General features: G+C 41.4%; 2 protein-coding genes across 3 annotated transcripts in view; both read left to right on the forward strand.

Annotated features, from left to right (window-relative positions):
• Positions 1–2412: 2412 nt before the first annotated feature.
• On the forward strand, positions 2413–18407 carry LOC116318690 (desmoplakin). 2 transcript variants are annotated; one of them, XM_031737786.2, is made up of 24 exons: positions 2413–2921; positions 3986–4070; positions 4253–4371; positions 4626–4767; positions 6144–6269; positions 6648–6707; positions 6842–7009; positions 7108–7212; positions 7301–7396; positions 7488–7613; positions 7792–7944; positions 8035–8189; positions 8367–8493; positions 8619–8805; positions 9231–9469; positions 9643–9824; positions 9983–10121; positions 10880–11073; positions 11200–11362; positions 11518–11601; positions 11711–11818; positions 12120–12218; positions 12395–14209; positions 14601–18407. In XM_031737786.2, the coding sequence occupies exons 1-24, from the start codon at positions 2671–2673 to the stop codon at positions 17820–17822; spliced, it is 8145 nt and encodes a 2714-aa protein (XP_031593646.1). In that variant the 5' UTR covers positions 2413–2670; the 3' UTR covers positions 17823–18407. The 2 variants fall into 2 exon arrangements, with proteins under 2 accessions (XP_031593646.1, XP_031593647.1); XM_031737787.2 differs by having other exon boundaries at positions 2417–2921; positions 12395–12892.
• A 676-nt stretch (positions 18408–19083) lies between these two features.
• Positions 19084–21721, forward strand: part of LOC116318659 (tensin-3) — a 33508-nt gene continuing 30870 nt past the window's right edge. Inside the window, exon 1 of the mRNA XM_031737739.2 lies at positions 19084–19548. The gene's annotated coding sequence lies outside the window, so the exon portion shown is untranslated. The remainder of the gene's footprint in view (positions 19549–21721) is intronic.

Raw genomic sequence — 21721 nt, forward strand, 5'->3', positions numbered from 1 at the left:
TCCTCTGTTATAGTGTCAGGAATTTGGGGGAGTTTAATGACTTGCTAAAGGATTGGCCTTTTCAAGGTTAATTATGTTTATTTTTATTCCAAACAAAACCATCAAAAACTGAGCAGAGTTTCTGTTTTGCTGTTGCTGGGTTAATGATCCCGGATCCGTGACTCATGCACTACAGCATTTTGTTTTTTGTTTGTCTTATAAGTTATCTTGAGGAAATGTCTCTTTTACAGTATTGTTCTGCACACTGGAAAGTCTGAAGAACCATCTGCGTGGACAACAGGTTAATGGGTGACACAGTGTCACTTGCCTGCAGTTAAATAAACCAGCTGTCAGGGTTCATTTTTCCTGTTTACTCAGCGCATGATGTCAGTATCAGTGTCTGGAAATGATATCAAATGTGTGAGGTTACAGTATCAGGGTAAGTGTGACTTATTAGACATAATGTTGGAACGTATTTGGATTAACCTGGTCTAAACTTCAACTGGTTGAGTGAACTCCTTGAAGGCTCTTTTAAAGTGTATATTTTTATTCAGCTTTTGTAGGCTTGTTGTAGTATTTGATTTAGTGACCTTCACATCTGTGTTCTAGCAAAGCCCATGATGGATTTGAGAGCTGGAAACAAACATTAGGTTAAATATTTACTATAAGCTGAACTAAAGAGAAAGTCAACAGCCTGCTTACTTTCACCAGCGTCTCTTCCATGTATATCTGAATGAATCATGCAGACGGAAAGAATAAAGGGTGGCTTCTCCACTGCATGATGACAGATGAGTATTACCAAATCTGACTTAATGAACCATGTCTGCAATAGTTGCAACACCTTGACTTATCTGATGCAACAGAAAGATTCCAGAAGGCTTATCCTGCAGGGTAAAACATAAGATTATCTAATGACAGAGTACAGAAAGTTCACCATCCCAGCTTTCATTTTATTGCTTTTAAAACAAAAGCTGTTACTAGACTGGTTTTAGAAAAGCTCTACAAGTTCAGTCTCGCAGTGTCTTTTGTTTAGGTATCATGTATTACACACACACACACACACACACACACACACACACACACACACACACACACACACACACACACTCAACCAACCCACCTGAGCTTCGATGTAGGGTGTGTCTTTCCAGAGTGGGACTCTGGACTTTTGAGAAACATTTATTATCACATATTAATTTTGTGTTGCCTTGCATTTAGAAATGAAACCATATCTCAGTGAAACATTTGCACTACTGCTGAAAATATTTTGCACAGGCAAGCTATGCCAAGTTTGTCAAGCGCAATCAAAAAGTTTGACGTGGGAAACTAAGTGACTGAAAATGGTATGAAAATTCCAGTTTAGGGCGTTGGCTCCTTAAAGTCACCGGCTCAGTATTGAATGGGCGTCCATGCCTCCCTCTATTCCCAACTATCTCCTCCTCCCTGTTATCGCATGTCTGCGGGTACGTCGAGGAGTAGGTATGTGTCCGTTGGCTATAGGTTAAAACGCCAGAGGGCACACTCGATCAGCAAAGTGAACTATTGTTACTTTCTGCTGAAAAGATCATTGCAGACACTTTACAGGATATTTTGTCCTCATCGGATCTATCTGTCTATATTTACTTTTATCACCTATCAGCAAAATAAGATGCAATCACATTCCAAGAAGTGATTGCACCAACAAATCTGCACCAACATCATTTTAAAAACACGGGCACTGTAGGTGTGTACCCCTCCCTACTATGCCTCTTTGTCTTTCTCACACCCTTTCACTCTTCAGAGCTCAGACACTCCTCCCTTTGCACTGTGTGCAGAAAATAGACAACAGGACTAAAAGAAGGGACAGCAACAACAAAATAGACTACTACACCCCCCCCCCAAGTGTCTTCTTCAACACTTCTGGAAAACTATGAACTCAAATGAATTTCATTCTGACCTCAAGAATGTTGAACTCAGGATGACAAATTCTTCATGTAACCACAACCTCAATGCACTCCCCCGGGGATTCAGTGAGCTGATTGCGTTGCGTCTTAATTACTGTCAGCACTTGCCAGGCTTTCATTTAAATTTATTTTTGTTCTGTATAAAGGGAGGCAAGGAGCAAACAGGAGGACACAAGGAGCTATTAATTGTGGGAAGAAAAATAGTTACAGTTAGCCCTCAAGATCAATAAAGTAACAGGGAGGCTTCACAAGCACACACAAAAAAACTTTTTAAGAATTAATTTCATTGAAAATGTGAATTGTATGGAGCGACTCCACACAGGATGAACGGAATAGCAAAATATATTTGTAAGCCTATGTGATTATTGGAGTCAGGTTAGTCCCCCCGCCCTTTCCAGCTCTACTGCGTAAAGTTGGACCTCTACTGTACTTTATAATTCTATCCGGTGGTATTGCAACATAGAATACGAACTTTCTGCAGAGTGAAAGGACATGCCCAGCACTTATCTTCCCACACAGGACTGTGTTCGCTTGTGTTTCGTAAACACACCAAGGTGTGGTTTCTTTAGTCCAAAAGCAGCCAGCTTCCGTCTATTCTCAACACACCATTATCTGCGCAACAGGAGACGGGGCGGGGAGAGGCGCAAGGTCTGTCCGCTGTCCGGACAGCACAGAAGAAAGACAACGAAAAAGTTATTATTTTAAGAATTTTAAACATAGAGAGCTATCCAAAACAAACTCATAAGCAATGAGTCTGTACGGATCCCAGACAAAACTGCCCATAAGCGGCATGAGCAGAAGTACTTCACGACCGGAGTTGTCGAATTACAGAAACGACGTGTTCGTCGGTGGAAACGGCTTCCAAGGGGATTACCAAGCAGGGGACGGCGGATTCGCCTACAGCAACACCACCAACTTCACCAGGCACTCCGTGCACGGCGGAGGTTTCGGAGGGCAGAACATGCAAGTTAGCATGGGTGCGGGCGGCGGTGCTATCAGGTAAGTGCCCTGAAATCACCTGTTGCTTTTGAGAGGCTTCAGGAGTGGGAAAATTGCTGGTGTATTTGTAATTGTGAAGTGTAAAAAGCATACGACGGGGAAAAGTAGCCGGGGTCTTACGTGACGCACTAAAAAAAAAGAATGGAATTTTAAAAAAAGAATGGAATTAGCTGGGAGAAAACGAAACTAGTTTACATACTATGCAAGGTTTTGTCAGCTGATTACTGGCAAGTTGGGAGCTTTTATTTATTTATTTTGATGAAGTAGTTCTTAAATTATATAATTGAACATGTAATCAAGCAGGTAACTGGGGGGGTCACTGGAAGCCCACCTTTGATTAGAACAGGCACACATAAAATGGAAACTGCACAGCACGGTGAACTTGTGACGTTGGCCTGCATTAGTGGTTAAAACTAGTCTTTCGTCAGTCAAAATGCACAGTCTCGATCTCCATACCAGAGTCGTCATTTTCTCATTTCCCCTAGGAATACGTACCCAAGTAATCCTGGCATATTGCGCAATGTTCCGAGTCACATCACACCCTTGAAACATCCTCCCACCACTATAATTCATGATGATGTCAGCACCTAAGACTGTCGAGCTATTTCGCTTTTAGTAATGTGGTGAAATTAAAAAAAAAAAAATACTATGCGGTGGATGTGGTGGAGTTGAAAGATTACAGCATCTGTTTTTCCCTTTTGCACTAATCGCTCTTTTAACTACTGTCAACTGGAATAAAATGCAAACTAGTCATTTTTAAGTCATTTTTATTTCAAGAAAGCTAGATCTGCGTCTGTTCACTTCAGTTTCTGTGAAATTCAACTATCATTTAAGAAGAACAACAACAACTCAGCAATTCACAGCATCTGTCTTTGAAACTTTGTGTACTCAAAGCATTAAAAATCCCCAGAACCTAGCATTCCTTTTCTTCATTTTTACCTCTTCTGCTTATGTTGTTACGCAAGTCGTTTACAATCATATTAAACAAATTTTCTCTGTGTACATAAAGAAATAAATACTGCTTCATTGTTCTCTGAATAATAATCCTTTTCCCCCATGTGCAGTGCAAATGCTATTCAGCAAAAAGCCGCATTCTTGCAACAACAGTGTCATGATCAGCTGGAAAGAGCCAAAATGATTCTCCGGACTGTAAGTATTTTTGGCATATTACGTTGAACCCAAGAGATTTGACTTGTTTTTTTAACCTTTGGTTATAGGGAAAATATCATATGGAATACTAAAAAAAAGTCTTCTTAATTTAGGTGTGACATTAGCTTAACACAATTTTGCAGCATGTAAGATATCAGTGTGTGTTTTATGTGATTTTATAGGGGGGTTCCATGAAGGATGCTGAGAGGCTTTTACTTCTTGCTGAAGAATCCATGGAGCAGCTGAGGAACTGTGGCCAAACCATGAATCAATTGCGTATACCAAATGGTATTTTCAGAAGGTAAAACAGGATGCAGTATGTTTGTCTTTGCAAAGTGCAGGTGTACACTCGTGTGAGTGAGTCTGTGTACTGTCTTGGTTTGCATTTGCATCCATTAATTCATTACTGTGTAGCAGTATGAGTAATCCTGAATACACTTTTGCATATGTATGTGGGTTTAGAGATTATATGCACTTATTAGCAGCTTGTGTATTAGTGTTCATTTTAAAAGATTCAACGCATTTTTTTCTTTTTTTTTGTGTAAAACTCTGCAGCCTCGAACAGTTCCAGCACATGCATGCTACTATCGCTCAGCAGCTTGTTGGCAGCGTGACTATAAGACGAAATAGAGGCAGTGGAAGCTTTGAGGGGGGGAAGTTGTTTAACGATGCTATGGCCTGGATTTCCCAACAAAAGGTGAGCCCCGCATGTTCAGAGACGATAAACACAAGAAATATATGCTGTATAGTTAAACTCAGCCATGGGATAGGCTCGTGGTCTCTGCAGAGTAACCTGCCTCGCTTTCAGGGATCTTTGTACCACTTTAAAACATGCAAAAACTTTAGAAATCAGTTGTCATAATTACAGTTTTTGCACACCAATTCCTTCTTACTAGCATCAGAATCCACGTCTGACGCTTTTAGGGTCATCATGCGAGTTGAGCTGTTTGTTCTGGCTGAATAATTGTAACTCTTTGTGTATGCATGCCTACGTGGGTGCACTAGTGTGCATCATTTTTTTATGCAAAAGGAGGAAGGCAAGGTTGTGCTCTTTCTCTATCAGGCTTTCTGACCACTCGTAACTGAAACCATCTGGACAAAACCTGCCAAAACCTGATCCGTGAGTGAAAGAAGCCGAGAGGGGTGTAGGAGGATTGAAATAAAGCAGGGGAGAGAGTGCCACTGATAGACAGGGAGAGAGAGCAAGAGAAAGAGAGAGGTAGAAATAAATAGAGCAGGAAAAGAGAGCGTGAAAAAGCTGTGGCAGCAAAAAGTAAGGGAGTGTGATATATGACACCCTTCACTGAGTCAGTTGCTATTGGACAGGGCAGTTTAGCCTATCTCTTAACATGCTCGTGGGAAAATGGCCTCCCCAGACCTCTCACCTCACCAGAAACACACCCTATTATTCATTCAGCTTGTCCAGCCTCACCCTTCTGTGTGTCATAATTCATTTACCTGCTGTCAAAACATATTTTTTGTATCAGTTTATGCATGCTGGGCATTGCTTTTCTTAAATGGCTACAAAGCTAGAGACAGATCACCTAATGTGGCCTTGTGCTGCTAGATAGGCTTTCAGCTAATGTGCTGACATTCCAGTACATGCCTTTGTTGACCTTTTCCTGTTAGACTTTAAACCATGCTGGTTAATGTCAGACCCTTTGTCTGTAGCTTCAGTTAAGTTTTCATAAAAGCAAAAGGGAGTGGCAAGAGAACAAAAGCCTTAAGAGAGAGGCAAGCGAGAGAGAGAGAGAAAAAAACATTCAAGTAAAGAACAGACTGACTTGAGTTGGTTTGCTGGCAGAGCTCCTATCAAAGCTGAGTGCTTTCAACAGGGGGGGAATAGTTGGAATAGTTGCTTAACAATGCACTTAATGATTTTATACTGACACCTAGAGGACCTACAGGGTAGGTAAATAAGTCAAGACATGAATTTTACCGTATTATTTCTTGCATTTAATAGTTAATAAACCTTGATAGGGCCAAGCATTTGGGTATTCCACATAACACTTTATTTTCCAGTTCAGTGTGTAGTTTAGCATGTTAGATAAACTGTTATTCTTCATCTTATAGCGCATGGTTGAGACTGCTCCATGGGGAGATGACTCCGCCGCCATAGAAAAGCAAATCTTAAGTCACAACAACTTCCACAGCTCCATTCAAAGGAGCCTAGAAGTGGAACGTGCCAGAGATGAACTGGTAAGTTTTCGTCCTCTGCCTGACCCACGGTATGAAGTTTCTCATAAAGCTTCTCTTTTAGCTCAAAGGTTATTCTTTAAAACATAAAAATGTCATGCCATCCTTTGCATTAGGAGTGCATTAATGGTGCAGAAGAAGAAACTCAGGGGAGGGAGCCAATCTAGCAGTTAGCTGAATAACAGGAAAATAGATCACTAAATGAATACCATAATGCATCCGTCTTGAGTTACTTAATAGCTTGTTATTAAGTGTGGCATTTGTAGCGTAATGTGATATTATTGTATTGTAAGTTACCCCTTGTTTTCTATGCCCACTGTGCATTAAGTATTTTTGTGGGCATTTTCAAAACTGAGCTAAATTAAACATCTCTTTCTTTAGAGTGCAAATGGTGAAAAGTACCACCTCTCCCTACTGGACCAAGAATGGGAAAGCCTGATGGTAAAAAACAACAATAACAATACTAATAAAACCTAAATAAATAAATAACCTCTTAGAAACATGTTTTAGTTTGTTGGAGTCTTTAGTTTTCACATTATTATCATTATTATAATTTGAAATTTGCCTTGTTTCAGAAAATGTCCCACAGCCGTCTGAATCAGCTGCGTGACCTTCAGAACATCATCGAGGAGATCTCCCAGGCCATCATTTGGGTGAATGAGAGAGAGGAGGAAGAACTAATCTTTGACTGGGGCGACAAGAACATCGACTTTTACATCCCCAAGAAGCAAGAGAGCTACTCCGTGAGAATCGCCTTTTCTATTTTCTTTGTGTCTTGTGTGTTTTGGTTCTCTGGGCATTGTGGAGTCCTTACTTTCTGTTTTGTTTCGTTTTTTGACAGAGGCTGATGAGAGACCTGGAGGTGAAGGAGAAAGACTTAAACAAGCTGAAGGTGAAATCAGACGGCCTTCTGGGCAACAACCATCCTGCCTCTGATAAGATTGACGTAAGGTGTTCTGGTTTCATTATTATTTTAATTTCAAACAGTGCATTATTCTGCAGTTTTGTGCTGAGGTCTCCATTTGCGCTCGCAGGCCTACATGGACACCTTACAGACCCAGTGGAGCTGGCTTCTGCAGATCACTAAATGCATCCATGTTCATTTGAAAGAGAATTCTGCCTACAGCCAAGTAAATGCTCATATCTACCTCTGGTTTGATTAAAAAAAGTATATAGTCTTGTATGTTTTTATGTAACTAATAACAAACCTTTATTCCTCAGTTTTTCAAGGAGGCCAATGAGACCTATATGAAGCTACAGAAGCAGCACGAGACAATTCGAAGCAAATTCACTTGTGACAAGAACACGCCCCTGGACAAACTCACCGAACTCCTGAAAAACCTGGAGGTATCTTTTTGTAGGACTTGGTTACAATACCACGGGAAACACCTAAATGGATTTTCCTGTACATGCTAAACTCAAACTTTTCCTCTTAAGTGACATGGAAATCATTAAGGCCAGTTTTTTTAAAGACTACATAAAACTTTTATAGCTCAGTTAAGAACTTCGATTTGATCTCACACAGACAGAGAAAGCACGCATCATGGAGAATAAGAGGCAGGTCCAAAGTCTGGTCAGCAAGTCCAAGTCTATTGTCAGGCTGAAGCCTCGCAACCCCGAGGAAAAGAGCAGCGGCCCGATCATGGTCCAGGCCTTATGTGACTTTAAACAAGACCAGGTAAGATACATTTTTACACCCACACACATATGAATAGAATAGAAGAGTTAAATCTTGCAGGTATAATTCAGTATGATCTGCGTGTTTCAGAAAGGTATTATGAAAGGAAATGAGGGCATCCTGAAGGACAACTCGCAGCGCAGCAAGTGGCTTGTGACGGGGCCAGGAGGTCTCGACATGATGATTCCCTCGGTGTGCCTGCTCATCCCCCCGCCAAACCCCCTCAGCATCGGAATCGCCACCAAGTAAGAAACATTCAGTCACGTATTGATTTAGCCTGCTGAAGCTCATCTTATTCTTCTGTTCTATAGAATGTGATGCTTTGCTTCATATACAGTACTGGATGCATTGTGGGGCGTTTTTTTTCTGCAGTTTTGCTTTATCCAGTTCTTCCTAAAGTGTTTGCTTGTGCTGTTCCCCAGAAATGAGCAGTATTATGAAGCCATCATGAGCATCTGGAATCAACTCTTCATCAACATCAAGAGTCTCATTTCCTGGCAGTATTGCCTGAAAGACATCGATTACATCAACTCTCTCACCATCACCATGGTAAGATCACAAATAACATTAAAATGAAATATTGCATTCATACTAAGCAAAGTCTGTGTTTGCTCCTGTTTCCATTGTTTCATTGTGCCTGGTGCTGTGTCTAATCCTTCTCAATTGTCCTGCAGCTTTCAAAGATGCGTCCTGATGAGTACCGCAACGTCATCAAAGGACTGGAGACTCATTACCAGGAGTTCATGCGTACCAGTCAAGGTTCTGAAATGTTTGGGGAAGAGGAAAAGAAATTAATCCAGGGCAACTTTGACAAGGCCCAGGCCCACTATGATACACTGATCGTCCAGCTGCCTGCGTACAGTGAGTTTAAATTCTCTTTGCCCTATTCCTACGAGTGTAACGGTTTGTTACCTTGGATTGTTATGACCTTTTTCTGTTTAGTAATTTACTGTCACTTTACTTATCGTTACAATTGTCTACTTTACCATGCTAGCAAAGCTGGCTTTAAGAAGCAGGATTTAACTATGAATAAAAATTATTTATATTCATTTATATTAATCTTAATCAGTATTTTATAATCAGTTTGTATTCTGGAGTTTAGTAGTTGTATTAGTCCTTATGAGCCATTGTTAAAAGTGTAAAACAAAAATCCAAAACCAAAGACCAGGGTGTATGCTTCACCCATGAATGTTGTATAAGGGCAAACCAGCACAATTCTTTGAAGTTGATTTTTTAAGAAAATAGTGCTTTTATGTCAATAAAGTCATCTTTGTCATTCAATAAAGGGGAGAAAGAGACAGAATCCCAAAAAGTGGAAAAGGTCAAGGTGACCAAAGTCTCTGCCCCAAAACCCAACAACCAGACTCCACCACCGAGCTCCTCCTTAAGCCTGACACTGCTCACTAGTCTGCAGGAGCTTCGACGCAGGCTGGAGTCGGCTGAATACGGTCTTACCAGTCATCTCCACATTCCTCTGGGGGATAACAGTGTGTATGAGTGCTCAGTGCATATTCAGAAGCTCCAGGTAATTTATTCTTATAAAGTATAAATAAAATATAGATAATACTCACATTGTATTACATAAGATCCTTTACAGTCTATTAGCGATGATAGCATCATGAAACCCTCATTTTGAAAGGAAAAAAAAGACATTTTAAGATTTGATTTAACTGAATATCAGATAATATTAATTTCTAGGCTATGAACCAAGACCTGGACTCAATTTACGATGAGTACTTGCACCTCCGAGAGTTGATTACAAAGCAGCTGGAAGGGATTCCTGCAGACTCGGAGCAAGCCAAGTTCCTTCGCTCTGAATTAGATTTAAACAGTCAAAAACTTGCAGGCCTGCAGGACCTCCATTCAATCTACCTTCAGAGGTACATTATATCCATTCTGTCGTGGTTGAGTAAATGCTGTGTAAAAAAAAAAAAAAAAAAAAAAGTGATAAAGTGTGGGAACAGAAGTTGTAGTTGTTCTTACAAGTTCAATATCCTTAACATTATTTTTTAATGTCCTGACTACATTTTTGCAACAGACTATCAGCACTTAAGGCCTTGCTTCAGAGCCTTATCCAGGTCGAGGATATCATTAAAGTTCACGAGGCCCGACTGACCGAGAAGGAGACCAGCTCTCTGGATCTTCGGGAGCTGGAAAACCAGCGGCTCACACTAAAGGTTTGATACACATTTTATATTTTCAGAAGTGTTGTCTCTTGCTTTGCTAAAATGTAATTCTTCTCTCAGCTTCCATCTGTATCTTAGAATTGTATCTTCTAGGTGGGCGAGAACAAAAAATACATGAATAAATAAATCATCAGTCTATATTCCAATACCAGTATGTCTGTGGTAGAGTAATATAGGCTACTAATATGAGTTAAATGATATAAAAATAGTGTATTATTAATTAGCTTTTAAGCATTCTTTGAAAGCTAGTTTCTCCACAGGTTATAATTCGGAGCCAGTATAAAATGGCTTATCAAGCTATAAAATGTGTTATAACAGTGTTATAATAGTAGTCATTTTTCTGCATCATGAGTTGCTGCCATTTCTTTATGACACAATTTAAATGGCACACTTAAAATTTTTATAGGAGTGTTCTGACACTGCAGCTGCTTTTATGCAAGTAGGGATTGAAATCTACAATCATTTTACTTGGCTCCTTTTTACTAGCAGTGATCAAATAATAACCAATTATAACCAATACTTTGACTCAGCACTATTAAGAGTTTACTGTTTTACTACTTTTCTTTTTTTGTATGAAATAACCAGGTGTAAATGTCTGCTTTTATCTCGAGTTACGATTTTTTTTTTTAATATATCAAAATCATGACATACATTGTCCAAGTGTGCAGCACCAGTTTTAAAAATGTAATCTGGTTTAGATAAATGGTTCTAAGTATTCTTTTTTTTGCGTCTGTTATTTTGTATTGTAGCAAATGAAGAGTGATTTGGAACAGAAGAGAGACCTGCTGACATCTGTGGAGTCTGAGCTTTCTAAAGCAGTGCACTTGAATGATCAAATTTCTGACTCCTTCTACAAATGTGACGTAGATTTATCCAAGTACTCAGACTTGGTGGGTCAGTTGACTGACCGCTGGCGCCGCATCCAATCACAGATAGATAGCAGGTATGATAGAATAATTCATCCATGTTCACATTGGTCCAATACTTATTTTTCTGTGTTGCCCATTCACCATTGCTGGTAACAACACTAAAAATATTCTTTCATTCCTTCCACTTCCTTTTCCTTCAGAGTGTGGGACCTGGAGAAGCAGGAGAATCAGTTAAAGCATTATCAGCAGGGCAGCACTTCCCTGGAACAGTGGATAGACAATGCCAGGAAGCGCCAGGACACCCTTCAGACCGTTAAGATCAGTGACATCCAGACCCTAATGGACCACCTCAATCAGCAGAAGGTATGTCTTTCTCTGTTTACATCATGTTTATTGTTTTGTATTGTTTTGAACTGGCCTGATCTGATTTTGAATTGGAAATATCTACCATTTACTGCTATGTGTTTCATGGATTTTTTATTATTCAGCAATAACTGTATGTGTTTTTTTATGTATAGGCACTTCACAATGAAATCAAAGGAAAGAAGGAGCACGTAGAGGATGTCCAGAAAAATGCAAACACATGTGCTGCCTCTATAAAGGTTGGTAGTTGAATTTAAAATACAGTTATGCATCTACAAGTTTGCTAGGCTTGTAGATGCATACAATATGAAACAATATGAAAGTTCATATCGTGTTGTATGTTTTCAGGACTATGAGCTGCAGCTGGCTTCCTACGGTTCAGGCCTGGAAACTCTTCTCAATGTTCCCATCAAGAGAACTATGCTGCAGTCCCCTGCTTCTGCTGTCAGACAAGAGGTATGGACGTTGGCCCAAATACTTTGCTCTAATCACCTTTTCATATGCATATTTAGAAATATTTTAACTTTGTTTATTGTGAGCGTTACCATTGTTATTGTTGCACATTTGGAAACCAAATTAGCCACTGTATATTTTTGGAGTTATTGATTAATTGCCATTTGTTTTGTTGAATTGAACAGTGATTACTTTCTTTATAGGTTTATATAATACAATTAAAGTTACTCCCTTATTTCTTTGTGTCCTTTAAAAATGTAATCATTATCAAATTGCTCATCATCTGTTAATTTTGTCTCATCAGGCAGGTGACCTACAGACTCATTATATAGAGCTACTTACCCGCTCTAGTGACTACTACAAGTTCTTAGGGGAGTTGCTGAAGAACATGGAAGAGCTGAAGGTGGTTACTGAATTTGCATATTGTGGTTTAAAAACAAGTATTTCTGTTAATATATGATATTTTAATAATATGAGAAATATTAGAAAAAATGAATTATACATTAAAAAACAGGTTTATGTGAGAGTATGACAGGATGTAACTGATGTGCTTTCTGTTTTTGCCCTGTCTTTCCTCAGATGAGGAACACCAAGATTGAGATGCTTGAGGAGGAACTGAGGCGTCTGAAGGAGGACCTCAATGATCGTAACCAGAAAAACAAGTCTCTGGAGGATGCTATGGCCCAGTATAAGATGGAGCTTAGTCAGTTACAAGATCAAGTCATTTGTACTGAGGAAGTGAAGAGAACCTCAGTATTGCAGGTTAATGCTGCCAAGGAGAGCCTGGGCAGCACACAGAGCAAGCTTCATGAGCTTAATGATGAGCTGACGCGTATTAAATACCAACTTGATGAAGAAAAACGGAAAAGGAGGCTGGCAGAGGAGCGCTACAACAGCCAACAAGAGGAGTATGAAGGGGCTGTTCGCCGCAGACAGAAAGAACTGGAAGAACTCAGCTGGACTAGGATTGACTTAGAAAAGGCAGTGAAAGACAAGGAACGTGAGCTTGAGAGGATGAAGATGCAGCTGGAGGAGGAGGCGGCACGTCGACGAAATGCTGAATCTGAAATGTCAAAGGTAAGAACACAGTGCACCCAGGAGATTAATCAACTTAAGCAGACATACGAGACAGAGATCCACGTTACCAAGACCACAATCCTGAAAGCCTCACAGCAGAAAGAAGAAGACGCAGCAGAGCTGAGGCTGCAACTTGAAAGACTCGCTGCTGAGAAGAGAGATGTAGAGGAGGAGCTGAGGAGACTGAGGCAGGCGATTGCTATTACAGAGGAGCAGAAAAGCAGGGCAGAGCAGGAGGTCAACCAGCAGAGGGCCTCAGTGGCACAAGAGACTAGGGTGCGCAGTGAGCTGGAGGTGCAGCTGATAACTCTCAAGCAGCAGAGAGAAGAGAATGAGCTCAAATTGAAGGAAGCCACCAGAAACAATCAGGAAAAGTCCCGGCAAATCAGCGTGCTAACATTTAACCTGGAGGAAGAAGGGAAGAAGCGGAGAGCTCTGGAGTTGGAAATAAATCACCTGAAACAAGCTGAGGCAGAGCTGAAGGCAAAGAACACTTCCTATCAGGAGACAATTAACAAACTGAAAGTGTCTGAGCAGGAGATCCGTATCACTCGAGTGGAGCTGGAAAAGCAGGCCACTGAGAAAACTAAGGCTGAGCAGAATTATGCCAGGCTGCAGAGTCGTGTCAGGGAACTTCAAAGCTCTCTGGATGGGAAGGAAGCTGAACTGGCAACGCAGAAGCAGGCAACTCAGGAGGAGTTTACTCGTAGAAAACGAATGGAGGCTGAGTTGGAGAGGATGACACATACTTGCAGAGAGCATACGACCACAATTAGCTCGCTAAAATCTATTCAGATAGAGGCTTCCACTACTGGGAGAAAGTATGAGCAGGATCTCAAGGCTCTTCAGGAGGCTCTGGATAAGAGTCTGAGGGATCACAAAGCCACCAAGGAGGAACTGGCAAGTGTAACAACTGAGCTGAAGACACAGAAACAGAAGCTCCAGCAGGAATTGACCCGTGTTCATGAACTAAACCTGCGTAATGAAAGCCTTTATAAGACCATTGAGGAGAAGAGCCGCCAACTTAATGAGTACACCACGGAGATCGAGAAGCTGAAGACTCTGACACAGAACCTCACAAAGGAGAGACTGAAATTGGAGGAGGAGCTGAGAACCGTTAGACAAGAGAGAGACGAGATGAAGCTCAGCAAAGATGCTATTGATGGAGAAAGTGCTACTCAGATTTCAGCCTTGCATGTCCAGCTCCAGAGTAGCATCAAGAGGACGTCAGAGCTCCAGGGTCTCATCAATGACCTGACCAACGAGAGAGAAAAGCTTAAATTGGAAATAAACAAATTCCAAAAGCAGTCAATTGAGGTATTTTTGATTGTACTGACGGATCATTACCATATAATCATCACATCTAATTTATATCGCTCTTTGCATGACTTGGTATACATGCAATAAAAGTGAGCCTGATATCAGAGTAGTTGTCTATAATTTGTGATTTGCCTCTTTTAGCTTAGCATTTTTGCATGTTTTTACTTACAAAATAGCTGTGCATTTCATTTACCCATTCACTTATGGCACTTATGAACTTCATACCATTAAACAGTTTAACACTAACATGCTGGTATGCACACGTATGTACTTTAGTTCAGACAGGTCTAGCAAATGAAGGACATGTAATTTAATTTAAATTGTTTGTATTCTATATGTGGGAAAATGTCTTGTATACATGACACCATACTTTCTTATCTCTTCACAGACATCGCTTGTGGTGCAAGAATCCCAAAGCAAATACAGTGATCTGCTGCTGGAGAAGGATAGTTTGCTGTCCAGGATTAAACTGTTGGAGCAGGACAAGAATCGTCAGCTGCGGTTAGAAGAAGAGCTCAATCGCATCAAAGTCACACTAGAGTCCGAGCGTCGAAACAAACAGCAGCTGCAGGAGGAGAAAAATTCAATTTTCAAGGAGCTAAGCACTATAAAGAGCCAGTATGAGATGAAAAGTTCTCAGATTAGGCAGTGCGAGTCAGACAGAGATAGGGCCGATCGAGAGAGGCTTTCCCTCAAGAGCGAGATCGAGAGGCTCACGAGGGAGCTAACGAGTATTGAAGAAAGGTACAAGAGCCGTCTGTTGAGCTCAGAGAAAGAGGCAAAAGAGCTGGCTCTCAAGAAGGAGTCCCTGGAAAGAGAAATACGCAGACTGCAGCAGAGGCCCAACACTCTGAATAGGCAGACCCAGACAGATGAGAAGGTCCAAACCATTGATCCTTCAAAGCTTCTGTTTGACGGGGTGCGCCGCAAAGTTACAGCCCATCAGCTTTGCGACTGTGGTATCATTAGTAAAGCTACTCTAGATGAGCTCCTAAAGGGAAGAAGGACAGTGAGCGAGGTAGCTGCAGACATCCAGGTTAACCTTAAGGGCAGTGGCATCATTGCTGGTATGACATCTACTTCTCAACGGAAAATCCCATTCACTGAAGCCAAAAACAAGAATATGCTCAGCCCAGAGAGTGCCCTTAAGCTTCTGGAAGCTCAGGCAGCAACGGGCTACATAGTGGATCCTGCATTTAATGAGAAGATGCCTGTGGATACCGCCTGTTCAAGAGGGATTGTAGACACAGAAGACAGAGATGTCTTGTTGAAAGCTGAAGCTGCTAGCACAGGTTTCAAAGATCCATACTCTGGCAAAGTGTTATCTGTGGGTCAGGCTTGCAGACAAGGCCACATAGACAAAGAGACAACCATCCGCTTGCTCCAGGCTCAAGAGTCTGTTGGGGGTATACTGGATCCTGTTTTGGGTGTCTTCCTACCAAAAGATCTGGCCTTGGACCGCAATCTTATTGACGAGGACCTCTACAGGGCTCTGACTAAAAAACCAACCTGCTATCTGGATCCAACAACTGGACAGAAGACAACTTACAATGACCTTCGGATGAAGTGTACAGTGGAACCTGTTTCTGGCTTGCTTCTGATCTCTGGTCCAGAAAAACCCTTGACAGTGAAAGGTCTCCGTGGTGAAGTCTCTGTCTCGGAACTCGTCAAATCTGAACTTCTGGATGAAACTGACTTGCAGAAGCTCAGTCAGGGCAAACTCACTAGCAGAGATATTGAAGACAAGCTAAAGACCTATCTCCATGGCTCTACCTGTATTGCCGGGATCTATGATGAAGCCAATGACAGAATACTACCTTTTTATCAGGCAATGAAGGAGGGTCTGCTTATGAGAGGCACCACGTTGGAGCTTCTTGAGGCCCAGGCTGCTTCTGGCTTCATAGTTGATCCAGTCAACAATGTTTTCTTGACAGTGGAAGACGCCAGCAAGAGAGGTCTGATAGGGAAGGAGTTTAAGGGCAAGCTGTTGTCTGCAGAGAAGGCAGTAATAGGATACAGAGACCCAAACACAGGAAAAACTATATCCCTCTTCCAAGCTATTGAGAAAGATCTTATTGAGAAGGGTCATGGAATCCGACTGCTCGAGGCTCAGATTGCCAGTGGTGGGATTATTGACCCCAAAGAGAGCCATCGTATTGATGTTGCTGTTGCCTATAAAAGAGGATACTTTGATAAGGAGATGAATGAAATCTTATCTTATGAAGGGGATGACACAAAAGGATTCTTTGATCCTAATACCAAGGAGAACCTGACCTATCTTCAGCTGAAGGAAAGGTGCATCAAAGATGAAAAAACAGGTCTAATACTGCTGCCACTAAGAGACAAGAGAAAGCCCCAGAAGACGCAGGAAAGCCGCACAAATATCCTACGCAAGAGGCGGGTTGTAATCGTCGATCCAGACACTGGGCTTGAAATGTCAGTGAGGGAGGCCTACCACCGTGAGCTGATTGACTACGATACTTTCCTGGACTTGTCAGAGCAGGAGTGTGAGTGGGAGGAAATAACTATAACAGGGTCAGATGGCTCTGCACGCTTGGTTATAGTAGATAGAAAAACTGGACTCCAACATGATATTCAGGACTGCCTAGAGCGTGGTGTCATTAACCAGAGCACTTTGGATAAGTATCGTGCTGGAACAATGACCTTGACCCAATTTGCTGACGAAATTGCCAGCAGAAGCAGCAGCCTTGAAATGACCATTGCAGCCAGCAATGTTGATGACATGATCACCTGCAGCAGCCCCACCCACACAACACCATCTTCTCCTACTGTCCGTAAACGCTTCAACAGTATATCTATTACAGTCTCTCCCCCTGAGATGTTTGATGACCACAGCCCCGTGGGGGCTATATTTGACACAGAGACCTTGGAGAAAATAACTGTTAGTGAAGCGCTTAGAAGAGGCATAGTTGACACTCTTACAGCACAGAGGTTGCTGGAGGCCCAGGCATGCACAGGTGGTATCATCAACCCTGCTACTGGTGAGAGACTGTCACTGCAAGATGCTGTCCATCAGAGCATCATTGATGAAAGCATGGCCAGTAAACTGAAACCTGCCCAGAAAGCTTATGTTGGCTTTGAGGATGTGAAGACTAAAAGAAGGATGTCTGCGGCAGAGGCAGTCAAGGAGACATGGCTGCCTTATGAGGCTGGCCAGAGATTTTTGGAGTTTCAGTACCTGACAGGGGGCCTGATTGAACCTGGCACTGGACGTCGCGTCAGTATTGAAGAGGCTATCCGCAGAAAATGGCTAGATGGTCAGGGGGCCCAGAAGCTTCAAGACACTCGGAACCACCAGAAGAACCTGACCTGTCCCAAGACTAAACTGAAAATATCCTACAAAGAAGCCATGGACAGCTGCATGGTGGAGGAAAGCAATGGCATGAAGATGCTGCAAGCCTCGTCTGTGTCTACCAAGGGAATCAGCAGCCCTTACAATGTCTCTAACCCAGGATCTCGCTCTGGCTCAAGGGCTGGGTCTCGTACCGGCTCGAGGAGTGGATCTCGTAGAGGCAGTGTGGATTACACCTCTACTATGACCTTTACATCCACCAGCAGTACAGTTTATAGTGCTAACACACACTTTTAATTCATTCCACAGAATGATAATAATTAATCACATAAGAGTAGCATGTCCTTTGCAATTTGCTTGTTTGCTTTTTTTTTTTATATATAACCATTTGCTTTTCAAAAAAAAAAGAAAAAAAGTATTGTACTTAAAAGATTGGGGCGGTGTTTTGTTTTTGTTTGGGGTTTTTTTTTTTTTTTTAGACTTTTTTTGTTTGCAGGTTGTAATGATTGAAAGTTTCAATATTAGATGCTGAGTGCTATTTTACACCTTTATCATAATAGATTTTTAGTAGATATAACCTTATTTCAGTTAGTTTTACTACATGATGACTTTTTATAACAATATATAATAAATGCCTGTTGATTTTGTCTTTAACATGACCTCTGAATAGATGTCACTTTTGTTGTGTTGTGTGGTCATGACAGGTTAATTCATGCATTATTGAGAGAACATTTTTGTTTTTGTTAATTGCAAATCCTGAGGCTTAGCTTACAATATATGTTATACATTGCAATACAACATATTTTACATTGTAACTGTAGAAAATTGTTGCTACTAAAATGCTGTTGCCCGCTATCAAAATAAAGTTGTCACAGAATTTTACATGCCTTTTTGTTCTGGTTCATTTAAATTAGCTGTTGCATGTATGAGAAGAAGTTAGCTAGACAGCATTGTTTCTAAGGATGACTCTGATTGTAATGCTAAAGTTGATCTTGGATCCCTGTTTAAATGCAACTCACTATTTTACCCTTGATCTTACACAGATTGAGAGTGAAGTTTTACTCTTTAGTTATTTGATGGTAGCTTGAAATATCTGTTAAAAAACTTCATAAATAAATAAAAGCAGTGCATGAGATATCATGAAAGACCCAAGATTTACCTTCTGAAGGAGGCTGATTTGGACCGCTGGAGATCTTTATAATATGTGTGAGTAATTTTAACTCGGTCTATGTTAATGTAATAAAGTGACTATTCTCAAAAAAAACAAACAAAAAAAACTGACGGTTTGAATATTTGTAGTACACCCATGAACTACTGAGGAAATAAAATGTACATTTATGAAACATTAAGTTGTAGCCTAATTTAAACTTACTTATATATTAAAGATTTTAAACGGTAGGTTATAATTTCTTACAATTATATATTTCATTATGTCATGAATATGTATTTACTTGTACAGCAGCCATATGAAAGGTGATTATGTGGGTGGGGGTTGGCAGGAAATTAAAGTCTATGTATGAGTAGTGAGGGTGAGAACAAACAAATGGAAGGGGGCAGAGGGAGGAGGCCAAAGCGAGGGGAGGTAGGTTGAAAGGGGAGGGAAGAAGGCAGACACCCACGGCGGAGCGGTAGGAGGACTATCCCATGCCAGGACTTGTGGCGGCTGCAGCGGTAGCCTGGACTAGAGGGAGTGTTTTGGAGGCATAGGAGAAATAGCAGCAGCAGCTTTCCCCTTTTTTTTCAGGATACGAGCAAGATTTGATTTTATTACCAGCAGTGACAGAAAGGAGCGAAAAGAGCCCCTGGGTCCAAGCAAACTCCGAATAGGCAGAGAGCGCATTCCAGCAGAGGAAAATGAGCCTCCCAGCCCACAGTAAGCCTGTTTGACGGCTGAGGGCTCTTTGAGACTCCGGACTTTATCATATTCCTTTTCTTTCTACAGCTTAAACTTACATAAAAAAGGAGGAAAAGAAGACTCCCCCCTCCCCCCCAAAAAACAAGTCGTCGCTTTCACTTTAAAAAGGTAAGGCATGTTGTCTGAAACAGTTCGCCAGAAGAAGACAGGAGTTTTAACTCTGGCTGGTCAGTGCTTTAAAAAGCGGGATGAGACTTCCACTCTGTGGAGAACTTTTCAACAGTCACACTGCAGTGAGGTCGTCCAGAGAGTAAAACAGGGCAATTCTTTGTATTTACTTTGGTTAGAAACAGGGTGTGCGTGCGTGCGTGTGTGCGCGCGCTCTGGTATAAAAATTCTGAAAACAGGGAAGCGAGTCATTCATTCTCATCTGATTTTTTTAATGTCTTTATTTTTACATCATGTTTTTAAATAGAACCATTTAAATGCCTTTAACTGAAACTTCATAAAGTCAGGCTTAGTAGTCTTTTTACCCTTTAAACGTTTCCCCCAGTGAATTGTATTCTGCAGTAGCTATAATTTGGGGTTCCTTGCTGTTGTGGGCTATGGTCTACTGAAGACCTTTTATAATGTGAAACATATGGGACTGTTCTTGTGGAGGACTTGCGTCCAGTAGTCCAAAAAGCTTCAAAGAGATAGGGCCTACCTTTCTGTTTGGGGTGTTGTACTCGTGGACAAATATTCGAGAGAGACGACTGATTAAGAAAGTTTGTCTTTTTTCTTTCTGTCTGTCTTTTGAGTTTCAGCTGCTGCATGGTATGTGCAGCCTTAAGGCTATGATTCTTAGGCAGCCATTGTTGATGACATGCACAAGTGTCCTTATATGATAGCAGCTACAGCTCCTCTTCACCTGAATATTGCTTTCCTCCTTTCCCTCCAGTGAAGAGTCTAGGTCTTCCTGCATTTACACCCTCTTGCAGCTAGCTTGTGAGTTGTTGTGAGCATTTTGCAAGCTGAACTCTTCCAAGATTTGGTTTAATTTAGAGTTGCATGACTAATATCTACCCCTCCAGGCGAAAAGAAATGAGTCAGAAACACAGAGTTATTATTATTATTATTTTTCATGACTGGTAACAGGAGGCACTTAAAAAGGGCTGGCAGAGCAACACATGAATGGGGATCCCGATAGTGTAGTTTGGACAGGTGGGTTGGCAGAGGGTTGGGACTGTGTACTGTAAGCAGAACACTGTGATCCCAGCATGAGACAGAGCAGTGGGGCATTTCATTTTGTCACAGCACCACTCTCTGTACATGTGCAACTCATTAAACATATAGGAGACCTGGAGAACGAAGGAGAATGAAAGCAATAAAGTGGCAAAAATTGTTTTAAAGAAAAAGAGAGGGTGGCGGGGATAGATAAAGGGAGAGTGCTAACGTAATCCATTCTGGAGCACATTCCACGCTGACCCTGGGATTGAAAATGGTAATTAGGGACTGCTTTAGGAGCCTTCTGGGTGCACAGATTTGCTCAGAGCCAGGGCTGTCATTTTTATTTCCTTCAAAATGCCTCGTGAAAATGTGAGACAAATACATGCTAGAGTTCCAGAGTTACAAAATAAACGTACTAAAAATACTCTGCATCCACGTCTGTGGCTTTTTTCAATAGTTCTCAGGGCTTGTTTATTTCAGTCCTTCAGCAGTGAATGGGTGTCAAAGCCACAGCATAAACATACAGAGCCCCTGACAGGAAAAGGCCAGAACAAACTGTGGCCTTGTCCTTCTCTGGGCTCTTAAAGCCTGTCATGTCTCTGTGAGCATGTTATTCCACAGCATGGTGCCACACTCACGCCAAGTATGAATACATGGCGGTTTTCGAATGGTGAAGCTGATGGTATCAGAGTTATTAGAAGGCTGTTAGATGTAATCGCTAAATATTATCAGGGGACTCCAGCCACACGACAGAGGGAGAAAAAAACAAATGGGTTCTGCTTGCTGGAGAGGGCATGAAAAAGTCTTTTGTACGGGACAAAGAAAGAATTAAAGCTAAATGCAGAGTAGGAAAACATTTTTGTCCGGCAGCAGCCTGCAGGCAGCCAGACTTCCTGAAGCATTTTATGGCACTTTAGGTGTTACTCAGGTTTGCAGACAACAGCTTCGAAGGCTGTTAATCTTTCCAAATTCTCCCAAAGAGACAGCAGTGTTATGCATGTGTACCTGCTTTTTCCATAGGTATTTAATAGAGGACTTCTACGTGCTGGGAAGTTTTGAGGTTTATCACCTCAACGTTGGCTGAGGCTGCGCTCACTCTGTATCAGATAAAGCAAGCTTGATCATTTTTTTC

Source organism: Oreochromis aureus, linkage group 18 (genome assembly GCF_013358895.1).
Source record: "Oreochromis aureus strain Israel breed Guangdong linkage group 18, ZZ_aureus, whole genome shotgun sequence".
NCBI lineage: Eukaryota > Metazoa > Chordata > Actinopteri > Cichliformes > Cichlidae > Oreochromis > Oreochromis aureus.

Excerpts from the sequence above, each read along its gene's own strand:
- LOC116318690 (XM_031737786.2), top strand. The coding sequence starts at position 2,671 with ATGAGTCTGTACGGATCCCAGACAAAACTGCCCATAAGCGGCATGAGC. Across the intron at positions 4,071-4,252 it reads CCAAAATGATTCTCCGGACT|GGGGGTTCCATGAAGGATGC; the intron begins GTAAGTATTTTT and ends GTGATTTTATAG. Across the intron at positions 7,945-8,034 it reads GTGACTTTAAACAAGACCAG|AAAGGTATTATGAAAGGAAA; the intron begins GTAAGATACATT and ends TGCGTGTTTCAG.